Here is a 20,452-nt window from a genome sequence, read left to right as displayed (position 1 = left end):
GCTCATTTTTTCCACAGAACTTTTTTAAGCCCTTCTGAGCATTTCTTTAGCCCTCAATGTATACAGCTCACTACAGTGCTCTCAGAAAATAATCTCCCAGTTTGCAGCAAGATTGGTTTTCATCCAAATACTAAAAGGCTACTTTTTAGGTGAGTTTTCCCACCATGTATGATAATGCTGATTGTTTCTCTGCCTTCAGGCCTCCAGAATCAACAAATGTAAGAAGACAGGGCAGGCTCATATCAGTCAGTGGCACAATTTATTGCTTCTTCAGTGGGATCAGTTGTATCACCAGCACCTGAAGAAAAAAATGTAAAATGCAGTAAGAATTTTCTTACTGGAATTGTCACATTTGTACACTTCTATTTTTAAGTTGAAGGCCATTTTTGTTCCTTTTATCTTGTCTTTCATTTTGGTGCTGGTGTAAACATCAGGCTTAATTTTTTTTCCCCTTTTATAGATGTACATACTTGCTTTAGATATTTTCCAAAATTAATGGCTGTGGTAGCTGCTTTTACAAATGAAACTGCAGAATGCATGCAGATGGCCTCTACAGGAAGAGAGCTAAGTTTTCTCTTTCTCCCCTTCTGGTCCAATAAACATTGATTTATAAAATGTGGAACAGATCCCACAGGACACCAGAATATTCAGTAGCCTGGTAAATATTCAATGATCTAGGATATGCGTTCAAATATTTGCTCCACATAATAGATGTAAAAAGAAGAAAAGAAAAAATTACCTGTTGGTTTCTCTCTCGTTTTTATATTATCAAGATGAGAAAATTGTGCTTGGGCTGCCAAGGCACATCACCTGGGCAAAGTGAAGAAATCAGGTAAAGATAACAACAGCCCTTCAATAGGTGATGTAATATGAATGCTCAAATATGCTTTGTAAAGAGGACTTGGTCTGATTTATTAAAAGGTAAACTGGGTTCTTCTCTGCATCACCAAGTGGGATAAGATTAACGATTTCACTGCAAGGAACTCTACCAAGATTAATGGCTGTAGTAGAGATGCTAACGTTTGTGTTTAGCAGGAACTATGAGAAAATAAGTGAAATGTTGCTACTGAAATGTTGCTCAGTTGTACCTCACCTTTCTTTGACACACAAGAGTGTATCAAAAGAGAAAAGCCAGTATTTGACCAGGGGCTGCACACATGACGTTCTTGGTATGAATCACCTGGAATTCCATTTTCCATATGAATGGATGTAGGTCCTGCGTTTAACTTCAGTTGGACATCTCTGTACCCCTGTGAACTGTTCTGAACAGGTGAAGCTGTGTCAGATAACAAGCACAATGAGGCTGTGGTGTGTCCTTTGTCACACCAGCCCCTCATCACTCCTGCTCCAAGTCAAGCACCTGCTGTGCTCCAGGGCTAAATCCATTCACTGCATAGGGAAGGTACTTTCCCTCCATGGGGGCACAAGTGAAGCTGAGAGTGTCTCTAAGTTGTAGGGAAGCTTTTGTATTTGTTTATTTAGTTCCTGGAAGTTGGTGTGAAGGAGAAAATTGCTCTTGTTAAAGGGAAGGCTGAGTGGCACAGGGGCCAAGGTCCCTTCCTTGAGCCTTGGATCCAGGTGGACCTTGGCCTCTGCTGCAGCCACAGTGATTTTCACAATAGGTGGGAATTTCACAAAGGGCTGGGCGAGTGGTGTGGGGATCCCAGGAGTCACAGAGTCTCAGAATCAGGTTGGAAACGACCTTCGAGATCATCAAGTTCAACCTTTGAGTGAACACCAGATTGTCAACTACAGTAAGGCGCTGAGCATCATGTCCAGTCTTTTCCTAAGTACCTCCAGGGGTGATAACACCACCACCTCTTTGGGAAGCCCATCCCAATATCTAATCACAATTTCTGCAAAGAAATTCCTCCCTATGTCCAACCTGAACCTCCCTGGCCCAGCTAAAGACTATAGTTACATGGGACCACATGGCTGCAGCCTCATTTCAGGGAGTTCTAGCGTGATAAGGCCACCTCTGAGCCTCCTTTTCTCCAGGCTGACCACCCCCAGCTCCCTCAGCTGCTCCTCACAGCACTCGTGCTGCACACCCTACACCCGCTCTCTTGCCCTTCTCCGCACACACCAGCTCAGCCCCGCTCCCGGCACCCTCAGCCCGGCATCTCCAGCTCCAACCCTGTATTGACACCGGCCGGTGCCGTTCCCTGCGTCCCGGACGCTCCACGGGCGCTGCGGGCCCGCGGGAGGCGCTGGCGAGCGGGCGAGCCGGGCCAGGCTCGGGCCCGGGCCCCGGCGCTGTCGCTCGGCAACAGCCCCGCCGCCCCGGGCACAGCCCGGTACCGCCGCAACCCGGAAGCAGAGGGGCGGAGGAGGCGGGCGAGGGGCGGCGGCGGGGCGGGACGGCACCGGGGTGTCCGCCCGCTCCCTCCCTCCCTGCCGCCCCGCGGGGGCTCCGAGCGCCAGCGCCGCGCAGAGCACACAGTGTCGCACCCAAGCACCCGCCGCGCCGTGTCCCCGCACCACACAGTCCCCCAGATCCCGCCGGGCCGGCGGCACCGCGCTCAGGCTCCTCCTGGTCGGTGCGGGAGGAGGAGGAGGAGGAGGCGGCTGCTGAGCGGCGGCTGCCGGAGCCAACGGGCGGCGGGGAGCGGGGCGGGCGCTGCGGGGGTGTCGGGGTAGAGCGAGGCGTGACCCGGCTGACGGGCACCGTGCAGCGGGCGCGGAGCCGGAGTCGGACCCGGCGGGATCAGCGGCACCAGCGGCGGCGCGGGGCGTCGGTATCGCTCGGCTCTGGCTCTGGCGCGGCGTCTCCTCCACCCCCTCGTGAGCCTGGGGAACCTGCAGCTCAAAGCCGCCGCCAGCCACACCACCATGTACCCCGGCAACAAGCGGAAAAAGCTGTGGCGGGAGGAGAAAGGTATTATCGCCCTTGCCGGTGGCCGGGCCCGCTTCTCCCGCCTTTAAGCCCACCTTGAGCCGGAAGGGAGGGAGGTGGTCCCGGTGCCTCCAGAGCCGCCGCCGCTGCACCGGGCAGCGCTTGCCGCCGGCCGCGGCTGAGGGGACGGGGTGGGGAAGGGGGAACTCCGTGTTCTCTGCCTTCGTCCTGGGCTCTCCTGGCCGAGCCAGCCTTCATGGCAGCCCGGCCGTGCGGGAATTGGGGATGTTCCCCTCACACCTCGGCGTATCGGTGAGGAGCGGAGCCCCGGGGCGGAGGGAGGGCGGTAAACAAGCCCTCTCCGGAGGGCTGCCCGCCCCCAAGTCACCTTGTGGGAGTGTTTCAGGCCGAAAAGTTGGGCACATGCTCTGGAAACGTGCTTTTTCTGCTTTCAGTGGGTTTGTTTTCTGAGGAGAAGCGGGTTTGTTGGGATCATTGGTGTAATCAGTTTGGATTCTAGCGTCGTTCAGCCGGGGTGAAATGTTTTGGGTATGGGAGTCTCAGAGCACCCCTGCGTCCCATCTTTTCAACTATTTATTTGTATTTTAAGGACCCCCACCTATGTGTTCTCAGTTTATAAAGCCCCTAAGCCAAACTCCAGAGCATGAAAACTGTGGGCCAAGCATTTGGTGCATTGTTTTATTTGAACTTTGATCCCGGGAAGACCAATGTAAAAATTAAGAAAAAAATTCACCGAATGGAAGTGTGACGTTTATATCTGTGAGGAGGAAAGCTTCTTGCCCGGTGTGTTCCAAATAATGTAGTAATAGATGAGGAGAGGAAGAAATACCTATGAGAGGGTCATGTTTGAAGTTCTCTTTTTTCCTTCCATCACCCTTGTGACTCTGTTTCAAGCTAAGAGGGCTGAAGACCAGTTCAGCGAACAGGATTCAAGCGCACGTTTCTGAGGAAAAATTGTTAAAACAGAAATGAACTTATTTTTCTGTTGTGTAGTTACTCCTGTCAAACTCCTCTCAAATGAAGTGAGTCTTTTTCTTTCAAACCATCTTACAATCCATGTTTCTGTAGTAAAGGTGAGGCAACACATTTCTACCTGGCAGAAGTTTCTGTTTTCAATGAAGAAAGTACAGTTAAATTGTCTCAAGCATTGTTTATGTGTGGTCAATTACAACCGGCTTTTCCCTTAATGCTGTATGTTTCACCTTTGAAACATACAAGGGGCGGATGGGGGAAAGTTACTGGTGGGCTCTAGTGAATGTTATTATTACTCCCTCTTGTCTATTTCAGTTGTTGCTGTCTGTGTGAATTCATAGCCTGGCAGGTGAACTCCAGTCATTAGTAAGGAGGGTCTGGAAACTGGAGCTGCTGTGGCACACTTTGGGTGTCTCAGTCCCTTATGAGGATGGTGGTCTCCATCAGCATGGGGATGTTGCTGAAGGCAAATCAGGTTTTCCATCCAGGATGCATTTTTGAGTGCTAGCTGGCCACAGCTCCCTGTCTTTTTGCCCAGTGAAAATGAAGAGCATTTGCCAGTCTTCTGCTCCAGTAACTGTTCCAGCACCATGCTGATGTTGGCCCCGAGTACTTTGAGTGAGGAGGGCAGAAAAAGCTTCTCTCTTCATTGCTGGCATCGCCCTTCAGTTTTTAGCCCTGTTCTTACAAAGTACCTCATTTACTAGAGAGGAAAACTACAGAAGCCCAGCTTCCTTCCTTCTTACCCAAATCAAATCTTGTCAGGTCTGCCTTCACCTTTCACAAGCACCCCTGAACCCCTGGGTGTGCTCACTGGCACTGTTCTTCCTATGAAGCTCTGAGTGCTCTTGCTCTCAGCCTTTTATATTCTGAAGCACTTCTTAAAATGAAAAAAAGCACTGATTGCTAAATTTGAGTTCAAACCCACTGACAGTACCCTTGCTTTTCTTAATTACTTTCTTGGTAATTAAGGCTTGGTCCATGTCCTCTCAGGGGAGATCTTCCATGAGGACAGCAGAAACTGAGCAGGAGCCAGGAGTGGAGGTGATTTCAGAGCCTCAGACACAGGACTGGGCTGCCTGCAGACTTCCCAAGTTTGTGCCACAGGCAGAAAGCTGTGCTTGCAGTGAAGGCTGTTGGGAGCATCCTCTGGGAGGTTTGTAGGACTCAATTTAAGTTCTTGCTGCTGACTCACAACAGCAAACTTTTGTAAAACCTTCCTACAGAGAAAAACTTGTGTTTTGAAGGCACAGGAGTGGCTTTGTCACCTCTTCAGCAAAGGACACCTAGACTGGCTCTGTTTGTCAGTCCCTCAAAACTGACATGCTCTCTCAGGTCTGCCCATCTGGAGGAATTCCAGTGTGCAGGTCACTCACATACTTGGAGTTTCCTGTCCCTGGAGCTTGGGATGGATACCCAGCTGTGCAGAGTGGTGACCCTCATCAGTCAGTTCTCATGGCAGGTGTAAATATCCCACTGAGGTACCAGGCTGAATAAGGAGAGAGAAATGTTTTTGTCAACTGAAGAAATCAGTAATACTGTCAAAAAATACCACAATGAACTTATTTTGTTAAGGAAGGCTGTGTTCAGAACTTGCCTTATTAGACTGTGCTGACTGCAGCCTACATAATTAGGAAACTTTATTTTGAAGAAAGACAAAAGAACCCCAGACCAGACCCCAGTGATTTTCTTTCTTGTTTTTTTAAAGGTTTGATCTGAGAAGCAGTTTCCATGTTCATCTTTTGCTGCTTCTACTTGGGATGAAGATGTTCTTGTTATGTCTGCCTAGTCCTTTATGTAAAATGCAAATAATGTAGGTCTAGCCTTTCCTCACACCCCTAAAAGTTCTCCAGTCGTTGAAGAGCATTTATTACTGATTAATATGTCAAGAAAAACTGTTAGTGTGGTTAAAGTAACACAGTGCTACTGGTAAAAACAGACTGAGACATTTGAGTAGAGTATGGGTGTCATGATGTTCTCTAGTCATCTTTTTCTTTTTCCCTCTTTTTTGGGACGGAAAAAGTTCTTCATCTTGTGCTGAACTAATACTAAGCTTGATGAGGTAGGGAGGGAAAAGAGGATGTGACTACAAAAATGAGCTGAAGTGCTGGGGTTGCTTGCAGTTTTGGATCATTGGGATGGCTTTTTTTTCTGTAAAAGTGCATTTATAGCAGGGTCTGAAGAAGAGTGAAGTTGGCAGTTGCTGTCGTACTTGTGCTATGTTTGAGGCTTTACTTTTCACTAAACATCTGAAAAAAGAGTTGGTGACATTCTCAGTAGAAAACAAAAACAACTGTCCATATGTATTTTAGTGTGGTAACCAGGTGTGTCCTATTAATATTCAAATGAAAATCTCTAAACCTAAACTTGCCTTTTTTACCACCCCAGACACTTAGCAATTAACAAAACATTTTCTGTAGCTCTGATCTCTTTTGTTGTGTAGTAGCATTTTATTAATTTCCCACCATGCTCTCTGCCTTTACTCAAACTTTTGTTTTTTAAGTTCTGGTTTACAAATGCAAAACTTACAGAACGGACTTTGATACCTGGAAACACCCTATAAAATAACAACTCTCTACTAAAGTTGCTGTTCTCTGATACAGGAGTTAAAGTGGCAGGAAGAAGCAGCACAGCAGTGATGTGGGGAGGAGGCCTGGAGAGCCCAGGGTGTGGGGAAGAGGTTTTAACTTATCTGGGATAGCCAGAAACGGGTGTGCAGTGGTACAGGTGCACCATGGTCAGCTCCTGTTGTAACTCACTGCCTCACTCTTGCTTGGTCCCCTCAAGTGGCATTCCATTCCTCAAGGGCAGTGCATTGGTCACTGTGGCTCATCTGCAACAATGTATGAAAGCTTGCAAAACTCTTTTTTATTTCTCTTTCCCCTGAACAGAGCGTTTGCTGAAGATGACCTTGGAAGAAAGGCGCAAAGAGTACTTGGGGGAATATGTTGCATTAAAAGCTATTCCAACATGGATGGAAGACTTAAAAAGTAAGAGTGAAAGTGATGGTAAGTGAAGTGGGGGAGTCTTAAAATATAGAGCACTCTGTTTTCTAAGTCTGAAGTTACTTCTAGGAAGGCCAAGACTTAGAACCTGTGTTGTTTTGAACAGTGATAGCCTAAAATTGGGACAGGGGTGAAAAAAGCCCAACAAGATTTCTTAAAGCCTCACTGGTGTCCCAGAACTCTGTTGGTATCCCCAGATGGAGTCACTAACCTTTAAGTGTGTGAAATAGATCTTCTCTGCATGACTCTTACTTTGCAGATACTCCAGCAGTCAGGCATGCCTAAATTTACTGAGCATAATGGTATGGGGAATCTGGGCAAAACAATGCTGCAGGTGACCCAGAAGCAGAGGGTAGGTGTGCAAGCTGAGTTATTTTCTAAGAATCCAGAAACTGGAGAAGATGGGGCCTCCCTTATGTTTGGTCCTGCCTGCTTTCCTGGGCTGAGGAACATCAGTCTGGCCAGGATTAACTCTACTTTCCTTAGCATGTGCAGCCTTATCATGGTTGTGATCACCAGTAGAGTTGTCTAAATACTTGCAGTGAGAACTAACCAAAAATGTGAGTCCTATTTGCTTACAGGCTTCTCTGCTCTGCAAATAATTCTGTAACAGTGCCTTGTTCTTTGTCTAGTTCCCTTTCAAGGGTATGGAGGAGTAGGGATGGCTTCTGAGCTAGTTTCCTTCTCTTCTTCTGTTTTTTTTTTTTTTTTTTTTTTTTTTGCTGTGTCTTGCTATCCTACTTGACTGAAGTCTGTGTTTTTTTTGAAGGAATATCTAACTATGAGATCTGAAGTGCTTCCTGCCTCTGCAGATATAGGACTAATTTTCTGACCCATTTGTTATCATTAAAGAGGAGAAGAGGTGTGTAGAGTAACCTCATGGCTGTAGGTGAACATGGTTTTATGGTGATAGTCCAGGTGCAATGACGCCTGGAGCTGATCAGCTGTTTTTAAACTGGCAGGCTGTAACACTTATTTTAGCACAATCTGAAGGAGCTCACAGATTTTTCAGATGTCCTTGTCAAAAGCAGCTATTACCATTGTCTATTCCTAAAAGTGTCTGGAATAATTTTCCAAGTGAAAATATGTCAAGAGATTGCTGAGCTCTTCAGCCCTGCTGAGTAGCTGTATTGCATCAGTACCCATAGACCTCTTTCTCCCATCTGAGTAGGTCATTTATATCTTGCAACAGCAGAAAGCCTCTCCATCTAGAAAACAAAGGCTGCATAAAAATAGAGTACCTGACTTCTTGCAAGTTGATTTTGGAGGCCTGTGGTAGGTGGGAGTGCACAGTACAGCATGTGGTTTAACTGGGAGACTGTTTATCCCTTCTAGCCCAAACTGTTTTTTTTCCAGCTACTCTCAGATTCTCTCTAAAGCACTGAAATTCACAGATGTTGCATTACTTGGGCTGCTGCAAGTGACAAGGTGTGGATTTACGTTGTGATTGCTGTTACACTTCACAGAAGCAAAATGTCAGTTTCTAATATGTGGGTATTGAATCATGGCAGTGGTGAATTTATTTCCTTGTAGCTGCTCTTCCATTCTTTCTGTTAGTACCCAGTACACTGCAAAAAATGCTCCAAGGCAAAAGTTGTGCTGGAGCACTTCTCTGCTAGTTGAAGGTTTTGTTACAGTGTACGTTCAGGAGAAAAATATCCTTAGACACTTTTTCTTGGATGTATTTGTTGCAAGTAAGCTATGTGTAGTAGTGAACTGCTGGAAGGTTGGGCTGCTGAAATGCTTTCACATTCCAACTGATTAGGCCAATTAAAAGAAGTATGTGTATTAATGTGACTGTTACTACATTTGTTGCAAACTTTATTTCTCTTAAATGTTGACCCTGTTCTGAAGATATCAAGCATGTCTCAAAGCTGTCTTTTTGAGCTGAATTACAGAAAAACTAGAATTTAAATCTTATTTTAGCTGATGAGAACTTTTGCTCTGTTTGATGGGACGTGCAGAGGGCAACAGGTGCAGTTTGAATGAGATTCTGGAGAGAGCAAGTGAAGCCCCAGGTGTGATGGAATTGATGATGATCTGTCAACACCATGGTCAAGTTCTGATATTTCCTTCAAGTGAAAGGTGGATGCTTGCACTGACAAATGGAAGGGGTCTGAAGGAAGGTGGTGGTGAAAATAAAATCTTCTGTGTATTTGTCAAGCCAAAACAAAAGCTGATAGGGAATGTCGAAAAAATTCTTTACGATTTACTCCCAATACCATATAGAGTAAAAAAAACCAACAGATTGATTAGTAAAGCGTAGAGTGGCTGTTCAGGGAGAGTGATGAGGAGAAATCAAGGGAACAACCAAGAACAAATCAAGTGAAGCAGGCACAATCAATCAGCTGCTGGAGTAAGAAGCTGTAGGAGAAGGGCAGAGCATCTGAGCTAGCAGCCATCCCCATGGATACTCAGTACTCAACTGATGTTCAGCACTGCACAAGTTTTTGTACTGGCTGTTAGGGAAAATTGTGCATGAAGTGTAAAACCTTCACAGTGCCTGTTTTTAAATGGGAATGGCTCCCTGGAGGGTGTTGGGGAGTTCCAGTTAGACATCCATTTTTGTTACCTGTAAGTCTAATGGCAGATTATTAAAAAGCCTGTATGCAGAATGATGCAAACTGAAATGACCTAAGAGGTTCATACTGGGAAGGAACCAATCTCACTGCCAGGGCACTTCATGGATGCTCTTTACTGGCAAATTGGAAGAACATGCCTTAGTTTGCAGAAGAAAGCTTTTCCCTATCCCTCTTCTACCCTTTGGTAGAAGTTGTGTTCAGAACTGAATTCTGGAGAAAACCAGCCAAGCTTGGTGGAAGTTCAGTGTTTTGGTGAGGATGGAAGTTTTTGCAATAGAGCAACATAACAGAGGGATGCACATCTATGTAAAGGCTCCTGAGGAGTAAAGTTACTGAATAGTGAATGGCATCTGGCAAGGGCTTTGTCTCTTTGTAGCAGCAAAGCTATTAAAAAATATTTGGAAGTTCAAAGACGCAGTGTCTTTTAAAATGCTGTGCTGTGACTAAAAAAAAAGAAATCCTACATTTTTTGCCGTTTTTCTCATATGGACACGACTTGCCATAAGAAATTAGCTTGGTGTACGTTGGCGTGGAATTTGCTCAATATTTGTGTTAAGTCTTGGTTTTGGGAAGAGGGTGGCACAATGTGGAGTGCAAAGACTAAACTTGGTGCCCACTGTTCTGCACTAGTGGAAGCCATCTGATGTGGGTATGTTCCTTTCCAGAAGGGCTGTGCTGTCAACACCCCTGATTTTTGGTGTGCTGCTTGCCAGGCTGCACAGGTGGATCTCAGAGATCAGGTGTTGCAGCAGTGGAAGGAAAAGGGACAGTTAGTGACAAATGGCCCTCTTTAATGTCAAGAGGGGATGGTAGGAAGACAAAACTTTTGTTCTTGAAGTGGTCCTGTAAATATAAGCTTTCTCTGGTTTAACTGTTTATTAAGGAAATGAGGAGTTGCCCACTTTGGAAGCAAAGAATGAGCTTGCCATAGAGGGCTGGATAGTGTGAATGTACTGTAAGGTATCATTCTCTCCACTTGTTATTCTTCATACAGACCAAAAGCACATAAATCTCATCTGTTTTCTCATGTACATTGATATAGAGTGTCTTCCTGACAACATGTGAATAATGAACTTGTTTTCTGAAGTTTTGGAATTTATATCCTTGTGTTTCAATGCTATTTATTACATACCACTTTGTTAGGCACTCATCTTGTACAGCAACTGGAGCTTATACTGCCCAGTGAATGAAATGCCACCACGTAGACTAACAACTGGAGTGTATTTTGAAGTTAACTACATATATTAGCTTTTTGTTGGGTACACACTAATTCCTGAAGATATCTTTACTCTGCAGTGGTGAATTTGAGAGATGACTTCTGAAAACTTTTCTGGAAAGCTTTTTTTAAAATTAGGGTGCTGGGAATTTTGTTGTCATTGAGTTTTGTGTGTCACTGGTAGAAAAACGTTTTGTTGTATTAATTGGCTAATTCAGAAAATGGAATAAGTGATCTTGTTTAACTCCAGACAGCTGACAGTCCTGCTGACTCTCACAGCCCTGGAATTCATTGGTATGACAGTGATGCCAAGAAAACAGCAAATTCAGGTGGTGGTTTAAAGATCTTTGCTAGTGGTAAGAGCTGCTTTTCATAGGATGAAGTTAAAATGGAAGGATGCGATAACTGAGTTTATTTAAGGTTAAATGATACTCTGCAGTCCTTTTAAACAAGTCTTGAAATATGTTTAGATGTTTTGGCAGTCTCTGAATCTTTTTAATCTGCTATTTTTAAAGAAAATTATATGGCTTCAGCTATTCAAATTAATCTAACACTGAGGGTTTTATGTATAATCATAAGTTTTGGATTTAATAAAAGCATTGTTGTACTATCAATGTGTAGCTTTCTAAATATTCACAGTGGGTTGACACAAGATTACAGAGACAAAGCATGTAGATAAGCCAGTCCAAATGCTGCATGGTGAAAAGAAAATGTGTAGTAACACTGAGCTCTGGCCAGCATTTCTTGAGATGGGTAACTAACACAAGTAACTCTCCAGTATCTCCGTGCAGCCCAGCTTGATGTGATTATCTGTCCTGCAGGAACTAGGAAACAAGGTGATAAGTATTAAACAGACTTTGGAAAGTGACACCACTATAAACTGCAGTGAAATTCAGCCAGACATCTACAAGTAAGAAATGGCATCTCTCTAAACCCTTCAGTATTATCACTGGTTTATACAGAAAAAGAAATTATGTTCAGCTAGAACATTGAGATTGTTAGACCAGTTTGACAATCACAAGATCTGTTGGTAAGAGCTGTGTGAAACCTGCATGTTTCCAGACCATTCCCCCACCAAAAATCCAAGTCCATCAGCTTTCATTGTGATTTTTTTTTCTTACAATGACTGTAACAACTGTCTTTATAATAGATTCTTAGCTGAGTGGCAAGGATGAAAGTAAATTGAGATAGCAAAAATTACATGAAGCTATCTTGCTCAAAAAAAAAAAAAAGCTTTTGCTGCTGAAACTCTTGGTTTGAGGAAGTTCAGAGTGCAGTAGTTTTTTTGCTGAGTACACACAGAAAACAGCAATAATTTGTGTGCCACCATTCAGGGTCTCCTCTGTTACGTGTGGCCCTGAATGTGAATTCCAGCTTCGCCCAAACTTGTGCTGTAATCAGTTTTGTCCTTACTTTTCATATATTCATGGCATACCACTGTTCCTCATGCTAAACATCTTATCACAGGGTCTCTTCAAGACTGGTGTGTTAAAGGTTAGAAAACCATGTCTCTTAGATGCACATGGAGAGCACTGCTTATTAATTGCTGTGTATAATAGCCGGGGGAGCACCATGAAAAAACTAACAACTGTGATTTCTGTGAATTGTGTGAGGGTTATGGTAATTAGGTATTCTGAATACTTGTGAAATTAACATGCTTTTTGTGGACATGGCTGAAAATGTGTTTTCTCAGTTCTGCTCTCTGTCCATGTTATATGCATATTAAGGAAGCAGCAAAGGAATTAGAGGGGTGAGAAGGGCAAACCATGTTCTTAGTCTGTGCTGAAGGTGTCCAGGAGTCTGTGTGCCCATGGCATAATGTGGAGTAACTTCAAGGCTGAGCTGGTATTTGGCTGCAGCAGGTATCCAAGGCTGCCAGGGCAGGAGGGTGTAACCAGAGAGCCCTGTGTGCTCTGCTTTGCTCAGGCTCTTGGCTGCCCTTTCAGCATGTGTCCTGAGCAGATACAAAGCTGCAGAGTGGTGCAAATCTGACCATGCCATCTGGTGACCCCCCCCACACCCTTCTGGCTTTCTCAATGCATACTTTGGCTATTGATTTCCAAAGATAGACTTGCACAGTACAGAGATGGGAATAACCCTTTATCGTGGTTTCACGTAGTTTGTGTTTTAGTTAAGGGAAAAAAATCCATGAGCCATGGAGGTGATTCCCTGTAAGGACCTTGGCAGGTTCCTTTGGACCTGACAGAACAATCAACTGGCTAGTTTTAAATATTGACACTGTTAAATCACTTAAGAGAGCTGAATACACCTCTGTGAAATGGCATTTAAAGATGAGCAAGCCCCAGGAAAAACTCTGGCTTCTGGCCTTTGAACAGGTAACTGGATGCTGGCCAGGCTGGGCCAGGAGGAGAATGAGGAGATGCCTTAGTCTTGGGCTGAAATTCTCTTGTAAGGCTGTGGTGAAGATACAATTGATACTCCAGAGTTTTTTTCATGGAATGCTTTGGGGGGATGTAGCATTCTAGGCATAGCCATGAGCAGAAGCACCAGTGTTGAAGCAAGCAGATGTTGAAGTAGCTGTGATCTAACAAGGAGCTTGAACAGAGAGAGATGAGAAACCTTGCCCCAGGGGTGGAAGAAGAAAACCTCTGTTCCCTGAGATAAAAGAAGAGAGCTTTTGTTTCTCTACTAGAGCAGCTCATCTTAAAATTGCACCCCAGTAAGCTGAGATGGCCCATGGTGGGCCATGGTGGTAGTTGTGGGATGACTCCCAAACCATGGGAGGGACTTCACGATTGCGGATTTCTGGGCAGCTGCTATTTGTGACAGTTAAAACCATGAGAGAGCTGTTGCTTGTGGAAAAGTCTCCATGGCATGGCAGGAGACCCTCTAAGTTCCTCTAAGTGAACTGAAGTAAGATTATTTTTTAAGTGGTAAACTGACTGAAAAAAACAAATTTGTCTCTTTACGTTTCAGTAGGAAAAAAAAAAAAAGTTGGAGGGAGGAGAAGCAGTCTGAATGTTTATTCTGAATTCTTACTATTTCTTTTCTTTTAGTTCTGTTAATGAAATTTTCTTTATACCCTTTAAAGTTTTGAGCCTTCTTTGCTCTCCTCCTCATCCTTACCTTGCAGCAGAAAATAAGTAAATAATTCTAGTGGGTGCACTGATGTTTGGCCGGCTCTAGATGCAGTGCATTTATTGGTGCATTGGCCAAGAAACTCAGATTGGTGAACCTAAACCACTGCACTCTTCAGGTGCAAGCTTACTTAAGCTTAAACTGAGCAATAATCTGTGTTTGTGTTTGTTATCTCCTGGAGGTGAATCATCTCTAGTTAGTAATATCCCTGATGTGAGTAGGTAAATCAGTGAGTTTAGTCCAAGAGGTGGAGGGAAACTACAGTAAACAAAAAGACTGAAGATGTATTCAGTTGACCTTGTAATTCTCTGGTGAGTTTCATCTGAGTAACCTTTACAGGATGGATTAGCTGCCAAAGAGATGATGCTTGTTTTACAGTTTGCATTAAAGTGGTTTTGGGAAAAACAAAAAAGTTTCTTGCTTTCAGCAAGTATGAGATGATGATTATTAAAAAGTTCAGGTCTGTTTACATAGATTAAGAACACAAAATCCAGTGTAGCTAATCCTCTCTCTAAGAAAGTAAAGCACTTGTCTTTGATGTAATTAAGATGATGACTTCTCTTTAAGCTGCTGCTCTGTGACTTTTTTAACGAGGTAACTTCCATACAGCATTAGGCTTATACAAGTCCTGGGTAGAATTATTATTTTTGTGGCTCTTCTGCATGCAGCTGAGAAAGCTCTCTTATCTGCAGTGTCAGAAAGCTCCTTGAGGGGCAAAAGTTAACCATAGGAAAGGATGCTGCTCTCAACAACAAATTGATAAATTGGTGTCCTTATTGAGGCTCTGCAAGCTCTTGATGGGTTTTAGAAAGGGATAGTAGGTGGAGATACAAAGGGAAGTTAGGCACATCTTTGCCAGAAAGGATAATTTTAATGCCTAATTACTAGTGACTGAATCTTGACCAGATGAATAACTTTCAAGCTTCTGTCCTGTGCAAGATGAGAAACAATCCTTTTTTTTTGTAGCTGCTGAATGTCACTGCACTGAAGTTTTGTACAGAGGTCCCTAAGGAAGTACTTAGTAAAGTTAGGAAGTCAAGATGATGCAGTGTGCTGTCAGCTGGCAGGCTCGGTCTGGGTGTGAGGGAGGACGGCTTTAGCAGCAGTGATGCTTTAACTTGGGATGTGCTGTTCCTCAGAAACTGCTGAGAAAAATTGTTCCAGCTTGGAATATTTTGGTGGCTGACTTGAGTAAGATAATTTAACATATCTTAAAAAGTAGCAGGTTATATATTTAGGCATCTGTCTTTTCTTAGATTATTATTTTTTTCTATTCTTCATTTTATATGTAAAGGGTGAGTTTCTTTTGAGTGTGGGGGATTGCAGGATCAAACCCCCAAATTAATGTAAAATTTCAGTAAGTCATCTAGCTTTTCTCAGCATGGTAGCTTGGCTAGTGCCCTAATCTATAATTTTTGATGGATTGAGGCATATGTCCTCACAGTCTTTTGCAGACAGATGTGAGCCAGTGTGCCAGCCTGGTTAGAAGCCATGTGCCTATGATTAGGTTGAGGCCAAACCCAAGCTGTTAAATTGTACCCTTGTCATGGCTCACTTATGTGGATCTGTTGCCTGACTATGTGACTTTAGGATATTTTCAAATGTAGGTGGAAAAAGCTGATGTCCTTCTCCAGAAGATGGAGCCCTCTTTTGATTAGACAGATAGAGACTGGTATGGCTTGGTTTAATTTGATGTAGCTTAGATATGACAGGTATTTGTGAAGGTGCTGAATTATTGCCTCAGCTAGGATTTGCTGCCTGGCTCTTCACATAATGAGTGATGACACAGGGTAGATCACCCAACTCTGGGTGTGGGAGGCTTACAACAAGTTTGAAAACTAACCTTGCACTCAAAGGAAGTAATGATACTGCTTTAACTCCCTTGATGGGCTTGGGGGATCACTGGTGCAGTTTAAGCTCTGTTTGGATCATGTTTACTAACTTTCGTGTGTAGCTGTATTTGCTTCATGCACAGCTGAACACTTGATTACACATGTGTTAAAAACCCAGTCATTGGAAATAACATAAGCCTGGCTTCTCTTTTTTGATTCAGTATTCCCTTTTTAATTCATATGCCGTTTTTTGATTCATTTCTACATGCTCAGCATGAAGAAATGTCTCTTAACAAGCCAGCGAGGATCTGAATAATTGTAGTGTAGAATCATAGGATTGTTAAGGTTGCAAAAGACCTCTAAGTTCATTGAGTCCAACCATTAAATGGTAGTAGTTACTCTGTGAAGTGATAGGTGGCTTTCTCCATATGAGGACATCTAGCTGATGTGTATTTGGAAAATGAGTTGAGAGAAAATTTCTCAGCCCTGTATGAAGTGCTGCTTATTTTTTTTTTAATGCCCAGAAAATGCTCTTCTGTGCTGGAGAGAAGGCTTAACAATCCAGTAGAAGGATGTTAAATTTGGATTTTGCACAGCTTTAAAAACCATTGAAATGATATTGAGAAGTATTTTCTATTTCAGTGTACAGTGTGAGGGAGAAGCATAATGTTTGTGCACAGAGATTGTCCTGAGACTTGCAGGCTATTGCATGTTGACTTGGCATATTTGCCAATAATAACATCCCTGGGAGTGGGTCATCAAATGTTGTGTTGGAGAAGACTTCTCTAGAGTTTACCCAAAGGCTCCTGTCCAAAAGACAGTCTTTTGCATCTCTAATGCAGAGTAGGTATGAAGAAAGTGTAGATATGAAGAAACTGGTTGCACCTCTGTCTTGCTTTAAAACATCTCCCTGTGTTATCCTGCCCTTTGCTTGTTCACAAAGGCTTGTTTGTGCAGTTATGGGCTTTTTTGATGGTCTCCTTGATATGGCTGGTTAGACTGTAAACATGCTCCAAGTTCTGTGTTTTCCATTTGCTGCACAGGTTTGACTTGTAGTTGAAGTTCAGCCTGCACTGGATTTATTCCTGTGTGCTCAATGCAACCTTTTCTGTGTGAGGTACTGTACTGCTTGCCCACCCATGTATTGTGTGTTGCAGTGCTGTCCTTTGGTGGGATTTCCTAATGAATCTACATCCACTGAAAAAAAACCCCATACTTCATGTAGCTGTCACTGAGAGTATGGGTCAGTCATATTTAAAGCAAAAGTAGAGTTCCTTTCTGTTTTTTCCCATCGTTCTGCGTTCTCAGCAGTGTTCTTATAGGGAAAGGAATTGTAAGTGTACTGCAAATAACTAAATCCAGGAGAATAGGTGATGTACATAGACATTCTTATATTGACTTAAAGGCTTTGAGATTTGCTGTGAAGCTGGCTGCTGGTGAGTTTGTAAATGCTTGAGAGTTTGTATTAATTTCCATTTTTTAAGTCTTTGAATGAAGCAAGCATGACTTGCAACACAAATGAGTAGTGGTAGAGTTGTCTTCAAGTATTCGAAGTTGTTTGGATTGAACCTCCACTATTCTTCAGTGTAGCAAATTACATCTGGTACCTCGGGGGTAGGGAAAAGAAAATGCTGCAAGGTAAGAGCTACCCCCAAGCCTAATATCTCCATGGAGAAAACATCTCCTTTTGCACCTGCATAAGAACTTACTGTCTTGGTTTGAAAGATTTGTGTCTGCCTAGGAAGGTGGAAAGCTCCCTTGGAATGGAGAATTTGACCTCCTTCCCTCCGAATTATTATAACTTTGAAATTATGGAGCTTTCACACAAAGATATGGGAAAAGGAATAATAGATCTTTACTAGTATAGGGATAGTATAGGATACTAGTATAGGGATAACAAGGCAAAAAAGAACAACAGTGGCAGCAGCAGCACAAACCCAGTCCCGGCCTCTCACGGCTGTTGCGCTTTCCCCTTGGGTGCAGTTCCAGGCACGGCCAGCAGAGGCGCTGCTGGCTCACGGCCGGCCAGGGCGGGTGCGGTGATTCCCCCACACTCCTGCAGGGGGCGCTGCAGTGGCACAGGCCCGGCCGCGTCCCCCTCACGCGGCAGTGGCGGGTCAGCCACGTCCCCCTCACAGAGCAATGTGGCTTGGCCATGGTCCCCCTCATGCGGCAATGGCGGGCCCGGCCGCGTCCCCTTCACGTGGCAGTGGCGGGCTCAGCCACGTCCCCCTCACGGAGCAATGGTGGCTCGGCCATGGTCCCCCTTGTGCAGCGATGGTGGGCTTGGCCGCCTCCCCCTCATGTGGCAATGGTGGGCCCAGCCGCGTCCCCCTCACACGGCAATGGCGGGCGGGCCGGCGAAAAAGATGGAAAAAAAATCTTCCTTTACAAACTCCCAGGGCAGCCAGTCATGGTGTCCCTCCTGATAGTGTAATGAGCTGTAGCAGGAACCTTGGAAGCAGCAGGGATGAGCAAAATCCTGGAAAGGTAAAGGAGATGTGTCAGAAACTCTGCAGCTGGGGTGTGTGGCTGCAGTAGCAAAAAACTCAGAGCAGTGGCAGAAGGACAGTGGGACTGGACAGTAGCTACCTGGCTCCTGAACACAGCCAGCACAGGCTCCCTTAGAGGGTGAAGGGGTTCAGAGATCCCAGGATTTCCCCAAGGCATCCGGGCAGATGCTGAAGTGTCCTTTGTTTAGTGAGGTCAGCTGTTAATAAGACCCCAATGCAATGGCCGCTCTTATGAGCAGAACTCTGCTCATGGTAGGAGAAGGCAGAAAACAGAATCCTGCAGTGGTAGCAGATTTTTCCCACAGTGACTGCAGGCTGTTTCCCTTCCCAATGCCAAGAGTAGAAGAGAAAGCTAGGAGCTGCACCCAACCCTTCCCCCAGCCCAAATCTTGGGATACCTCTGCTCTTGCCACAGGAACCCCCATGTAAAGAGAGAGTAGCCAGCTGCACACCTCCCCTGAGCTTGGCAGCTTATTTTGTCTTTCTCAAGTACCTGGTCATTTTTGTCTCCTAGCAACATATGGGCAAAATTTCCCTGAGAGAAGGAACAAAAAGAAAAAAATTCTAAACCTCAGCCCTTACCTATCTGTCCAATACGAGAAAACTAAAGTTCTTACTCCCACCTGGTAAGCTGTCACTCACTCTATGTCAGGCAGAGAGGTTTTTGAATGACAATGCCCTGAAATATTTGCTGATGGTTTTGCACAAGTTTTGTAGTTTTCTGGTAGTAACATTTTATTTCCAAGCTTTACTTCAAGTACTACAGAAGTCTGTAATACTCAACTAGAGAAGTCGTTGCTCAGCAATGGTGTAGAGAATGAAAAAAGCAGAAAATGTGGAATAAATTGTCTGACAGCTTAATAAATTAATGATTGAAACCAATGAATTTGTGGTTCCCCACTATAAACTTATTTTAATCCTCCCTGATGTTGTATGTGCTCACCTCTTTAAATGGGTTCTCACATTTTGGTAAGAAAAACAGGTGCTGCTGAGGACTAAGTACCTGATTGGTTGTGAAAAGTAATTTTTTCCAGACAGTTTATTGTAGGGGGACAGAGTATGAGTAAATGAAGGTAATGTAGAATGTAATAATATCCCCCAACGAGTTGCAGCTGGACCCTATTACTAAAGATTAGGAGCAGGACGGATGATAACGGGCAACACCTGTAGCCAGTAAGAACTGGTGGCACAAAAGAGTGGGTTGGTGGGAACTGGACTCAGAGGAGTCAGATGGCTGCTGCAAGGACCAGGAACAGTCAGTGCTCAGAGGAGCTGCCTACAAGAAACATCGAGGAGGTATGGGACTCTGGTGCTGTGGAATCCTTGCACCATAATGGTAATAGAACTCTTGATATATAAGACAACAGTTTATAAAGGTGAGGGGATGAATGTTGCACTGTTGGTGGTATGTTTTAGGTGAAGGCTCGTAGTTACCCCACGTGGTACTGGATCAGCTTGAGCACACCAGGAATAGTTGTATGAATGCTGTGATATTGCCAAAACACAGGTCTTGCAGTGAAGGGATCTGCTTTGTCTTGGAAGGAATCTAGTGAAGCTGAATTACCTGCAGTCCTGTAGTTTTATAGACAAGTATCAACATCCTCATGGGGCAATGAACAGTGATCTAAAGCAAAGCAGTGTCATATGTTTGTGTCTCCATTTTTGAACTTCCATTGTTCATTATGAACTCTTTGTAGTAGAGGAAGGTTATAAAGTAGGAATTGAGTTTGAGACAATGCAATGTAGTTCTTGCCTCCATGTGACCTTGGCTGGCCATTTGATGTACTTCAGTACAACTCAGGCTGCCATTCACTGAGAAGAATCTGTGTTGAAATTCTTGGTATCACTTGGAGTGAGGTACTGATCATCAGGCTTGGGCAGGAACTTAGCAAAATACCATATCCAACAGCATTTTTATCCCTCAATATCATTACACAGTCTGGAATACCTCTGAAGGTCTGTGTTGTAAAACCAACCAAACAAGACAGGGTTTCTTCACACAGACAAAGCACATCTCCTTCTGAGTCACAGCTGAACCAGCAGCCTTTTCCATGGACCCTAAATCATGAGATCTCCAGCAGGCATAGCAACCAGAACAGCTGGATGGTGACTCTCCAAGTAAACACACAAATACCCAAGGGTCTCAGCCTACTTATGTCTTTGCTGTCAATGTGCATGCTGCTGAAGTCAGAAGACTCTGATTTATGAATTGACAATTGCATGTCCCTGCAGATAAGGGTGCATCACAAATTAGAACTGGGAATGTATTCCTGTTCTTGTTCTCCTCGTTTGTTGTTACTCCTTTCTCAAACTTAGTTATTTGGTACTTTAGCTTCCCATACTGAGTCTTCTCTCAGTTTACAAAAACTTCATAAA

The 20,452-nt window shown here is 44.1% G+C and overlaps 1 protein-coding gene across 3 annotated transcripts in view; it reads left to right on the top strand.

Moving 5' to 3' along the window:
* Window positions 1–2,692: 2,692 nt before the first annotated feature.
* MACROD2 (mono-ADP ribosylhydrolase 2) overlaps window positions 2,693–20,452 on the top strand; it is an 850,453-nt gene continuing 832,693 nt past the window's right edge. For 2 of the 3 annotated variants that reach the window (XM_059467311.1, XM_059467310.1), the window contains exons 1-2: window positions 2,693–2,878; window positions 6,721–6,837. In XM_059467311.1, coding sequence (XP_059323294.1) covers window positions 2,833–2,878; window positions 6,721–6,837 — 163 coding nt within the window. In that variant the 5' untranslated portion in view covers window positions 2,693–2,832. The remainder of the gene's footprint in view (window positions 2,879–6,720; window positions 6,838–20,452) is intronic. The other variant, XM_059467312.1, reaches the window with a different exon arrangement.

The sequence above is a fragment of the Ammospiza nelsoni genome, chromosome 3 (genome assembly GCF_027579445.1).
Source record: "Ammospiza nelsoni isolate bAmmNel1 chromosome 3, bAmmNel1.pri, whole genome shotgun sequence".
NCBI classification, from domain to species: Eukaryota; Metazoa; Chordata; class Aves; order Passeriformes; family Passerellidae; genus Ammospiza; species Ammospiza nelsoni.
This window is presented reverse-complemented; position numbering and strand designations above follow the sequence as displayed.